General features: G+C 41.1%; 1 protein-coding gene across 1 annotated transcript; it reads left to right on the top strand.

Moving 5' to 3' along the window:
• Positions 1 to 484: 484 nt before the first annotated feature.
• LOC137650904 (uncharacterized) lies at positions 485 to 3,615 on the top strand. Its single transcript, XM_068384049.1, has 3 exons — positions 485 to 2,607; positions 2,754 to 2,964; positions 3,232 to 3,615. Exons 1-3 carry the CDS (start codon positions 485 to 487, stop codon positions 3,613 to 3,615), a joined length of 2,718 nt encoding a protein of 905 aa, XP_068240150.1.
• Positions 3,616 to 4,446: the final 831 nt, after the last annotated feature.

Raw genomic sequence — 4,446 nt, 5'->3', positions numbered from 1 at the left:
GTAACTCTTCCTTTCAGTTCCGTGATGGAAAAAATAGAAGAACATTTGTGGGAAATGAGCAGGAAATTCCTCCACTTAGAAAATCCTTGAAGGCAGCCATCTTCACCAGTACGGCCGCAACAGTCACGAGTCAAGGCAGTGGTAGTGCCTCATCTCTACAACTCCATCAAAGACCAGGGCTTCAGCTGAAACCATTGGATTTGTACTGGTTTTTGCAACTGAAAAAAGGTGACACTCCACTTTAAGCAGGATTCATCAGCAATTTTGTGAAGGACATGCTCCCACTGCAACGAATCTGCTATATGAACCCAATTCCAAAATCTCCTACAGATAATGCAGTTGTGAGAGAGACTATGATTCGTACTCTTAATGTTGCAAAGGAAACCGGACAAAGTTATGCAGTCGTGACGTATGATCTGGCGGTTGCCCTGAAAGCTTATTCCATCCAAGCTCTCGAGTCCCTCTCTTTGATAAGTTACTGATCATGTTAGGCAATTTTCACATTGAGCTAGCATTTTATGGTGCAATCGGAACTATGATCAACGAAAGTGGAATAGAATTTATCCTAACTGAAGCAAAAGTCTTGGCAGAAGGTTCGATGATGGGCTTCATGAAGGGGAAGTTCTACAATCATTGTATAAGAATTCATGAACTTCTGGCTAATGTAATGGAACAGAAGCTGTATGACCGTTTCGTGCAAGACCTTGCAGAGGAGGAGTATCAAGCATTTCAAGATGTGATGATGATGATTCCATCAAATCAAATTGAAGACCATCTCTCTGATCCAGTTGTTATGCAGCACCTTCTGAAATATGAAGAATGCTTCTATTCTGTCATGGAGGGAACCATTAGCCCAATGGCTCAGTTCTGGGGAACATATGTATTCCTGGTAAACAGGGTACACCGCGAGCTACAGCGTTGTGTTAAAACAAATGATGTAGATGGATACATAGATGTTTTCCCAGTCATACTGGATGTCTTCTTCTCTTTAAATCGTCCAAATTACTCTAGATGGGGAACACTGTTTCTACACAAGCTGACATCTTCCCACCCTCAACTCAGAGAAATACTTCAGAAGGGGGCTTTTTCAATACGGCGAACAAAGAAGAACTACTCCAGGTCGGCAGTTGATTTCTCACTTGAACAGACAGTAAATCGGGATGCAGCGTCCAGTATGAAAGGGATTGTAGCCTTCAGAAATTCTGAAAATGCCAGACGAAGATGGTCCATGACCATGACCCAGAGAGCCATGGCCGTACTGGAGCTGAGAACTTTTGCTGGACTTGAAGTGGGAGAGAGTGCCACAGCACAGTGTCGTTCATACAGAATAAGAAAAGACAACAAGCAAATGCAGGCTCTAAGTGAGAAAATAGATGAATTCTGCAATCCCTTCAGTCCTGAAGCTCCAGACACAATGGTGAACCTTGCAACTGGGCGGGCGGCAACAAAAGAAACTGAGAAGTATCTCTTCGGAACATTGCAAAGGGGGCAGGTAGCAAGACAACAATTCAAAAGAGAGTGGCACAAGGACTCGGCAAGATTTCTGAAGTCAGTAAAAAGGATAAGGGTGAATAACTTCGCATCTGAAAACGAAAAGAAGAAGAAAAAAGAGACGACTCCTGCTACAGAAACTGCAAAGAGGGTTGAAAGTCTAAGGCACTTTTTCATAAGAATCATCATTGTTGTGGCCGAAAATACCAACTTCGATCTCAGGCACGTTCTCAGGTACCCAATCACGTCATATCCTCTTTCCCTGGCACATGCTGATGGAGCACTCTTGAAGAGCAGGAAGCATACATTACTGAATAGGCTGGAAGAGTTCCAGAAAGACACACCAATCCCAACAGAGGTACATCAAGGTATTTGTGTTCGGATATATGATGGAGGCCTGCTTATTCATTCTGTCTTGTCAGTTATGAATGTTGGAACATCGTATGGAGCTATTGCCCGAACCATCATATCTACAGTATGCACTGGTGGAGGGGATGAAATCCATGTCTGCCTTGATAAGTACGTCGAAAATTCAGTCAATGACAGTGAGAGAAAATTGCGTGGTGCAGAAGATTCTGTTTACACAATCACTGGACCTAACCAAACAATGAGACGCAAAGGAGCAAAACTTCTCAAGAATGGAATGTTCAAAAACGAACTTGGAAAATTTCTGCTAAAGGAATGGGGGGGAAATCACTATTGGAACATCCTAAATGGAAAAACACTGTATGCCTCTTATGGCGGTGAATGTTTCCAATATACGCCAAATGACTTCCAGGAGATCTCAGTGACCAGCCCAGCTCACCTCCAGGCCAACCACGAGGAGGCAGATACCCTTATAGCATTCCACCTGGAAAATACCTCAGGAAGCAAGGTCCTTGTACGAGCATCCGATACAGATGTTCTCATTATACTTATTGGTATACTTGGAAATCAAGACCCAGAAGTGAGGTCCTCCAAAAATGTCTTCATGGACTGTGGCAGCGGAAACAGCAGGCGATACATTAATGTCACCAATATTGTAGAGGTCCTTGAGGAGCAAAAATCAGGACTCCCTAAAGCACTGGCGGGGTACCACGCATTCACTGGATGTGACTTCACATCAGCCTTTTACAGGTAGTATTTTGTTCCACCTTTAAATGACAGATTGAGTTGGCATACTCATTGTACAGCAAAGATTTAGAATCATGACAAAATGAAGTTAACTAGTTTGAAGAGATAGTCATGCCGTTGTTACCTACATGATTCATATTCCCCTTCAGGAAAGGCAAAGTCAAACCTCTGGAAATACTTGAGAAGGACCCAACTGGAAGCTTTCTCCAGTTGTTCTCCAACATGGGTGAAGTTGACGGTGAAGTTGACATAGACGTGGCATCCGAGTTTGTTTGCAAGATGTATGGCCAAAACAAAGAACGTGATGTAGATGAAGCACGTTATAGAAAAATTATGCAGATGTCGGGCACAGTAGATAAGGTATATATGTATCAAGTGTGTTGGGTTTTCAGGATGTAGCATGTCTCCCTTGAATTGACTTAAGAGAGTAACAATGTATTCAAATCGTAACCTCCAATGCACATTCTATGATATTTCTTTCTGTCTCTCACTCTAGGGTCTTAACAATCCACATTTATTTTGACACAAAAAGCATTCTGAGTGTATTACTCAATTATTTCAATCTAATCTAACTTAAGAACATTCTCTTTTTAAGTATTTTGTCATATGATTCCACATTCCTTTCAGGAAAACCCACTTCTTCATATCAAAAAGGTTGACTGCGCATTGTTGCCCCCAACACGTCGGACACTTGAGAAAAAACTACTGAGGGCACACTACGTGACAGTTTTGTGGAGTCATGCCAACACAAAATCACCTGATCAAGGCCTATGCGCCATTGATTATGGTTGGGCAGTAGATGGTGACTTGTTGCAGCCAACCTGGTTTGACGGACCAGCCGTTCCTGATTCTTTATTTGCTAATGACAGTGACAAAGATCAGGAAATTCTTAGTCAATCAGAGGAAACAGTGATGGAAACTGATAACCTTGATGAACTGAGTGACTATGACCAGTGTGAGGATGAGCCATGGAGTGAGGACTCAGATTCTGATACTGAAGAGATGGATTAGTATATTTAATAGTTGGTCCTCCATCGACATAATGCATTTAATGCGAGGTTATAGTATTTGCACAAAACATTTAACGATGTAATATATATGGCCAGCCGGATTTATCCCTCTTTTATTTACTATTATTTCTCAGCATCCACAATGATGTGAAAGGAATTATTATGGATTATATTTTCATTCAGTCTAATCAATTCTATTGTGCATGTACGATATTAGATATTAAATATTAGATATTAGATATATGTTTAAGAAAATGCACTTAATCCATTGTAACTGTTCGATGATAAGCACTTATTATCAGGATGGCGTTATTTACTTTGGTGTCTTTCAGAAAACATAATTTTAATTTTATTTATATTTACTTCTTCAATATTTTTTTATGCATTACATTGTCAGGGATATAGATGTTCTATGGGAAACAATGTTCACTTCAACAATGGCCAGTGATGAGTATACATGATAATTTTGTATGTTCATTTCATTCTACTTCATCTGTTTCGCTTACAAGCTAATCTAGCTTAACCCCTTCTGGACTTGGATGTAGTGACCAGTGTTACAAAGCATCATTACATCTTGGTCCTGAAGGAATTAATTATGGGGTTTGGTCATTTGGGCATGTCTGTCAGGGGTACCCCACCACAGAAACTGTCTGTCAGTGGTCATTCACTATACCTGGAGTGGTACTGATAATTTTACAACAAGTTTCATTTGGTTCGCTTTTCAGCTGATCTAGGTCACTTATGGGGTCTGGTCATTTGGGCATGTCTGTCAGGGGTACCCCACCACAGAAACTGTCTGTCAGTGGTCATTCACTATACCTGGGGTGGTACT

This window comes from Palaemon carinicauda, chromosome 12 (assembly GCF_036898095.1).
Source record: "Palaemon carinicauda isolate YSFRI2023 chromosome 12, ASM3689809v2, whole genome shotgun sequence".
NCBI lineage: Eukaryota > Metazoa > Arthropoda > Malacostraca > Decapoda > Palaemonidae > Palaemon > Palaemon carinicauda.
The sequence above is the reverse complement of the archived record's forward strand: the minus strand, read 5'-3'. Positions and strand labels throughout refer to the sequence as shown.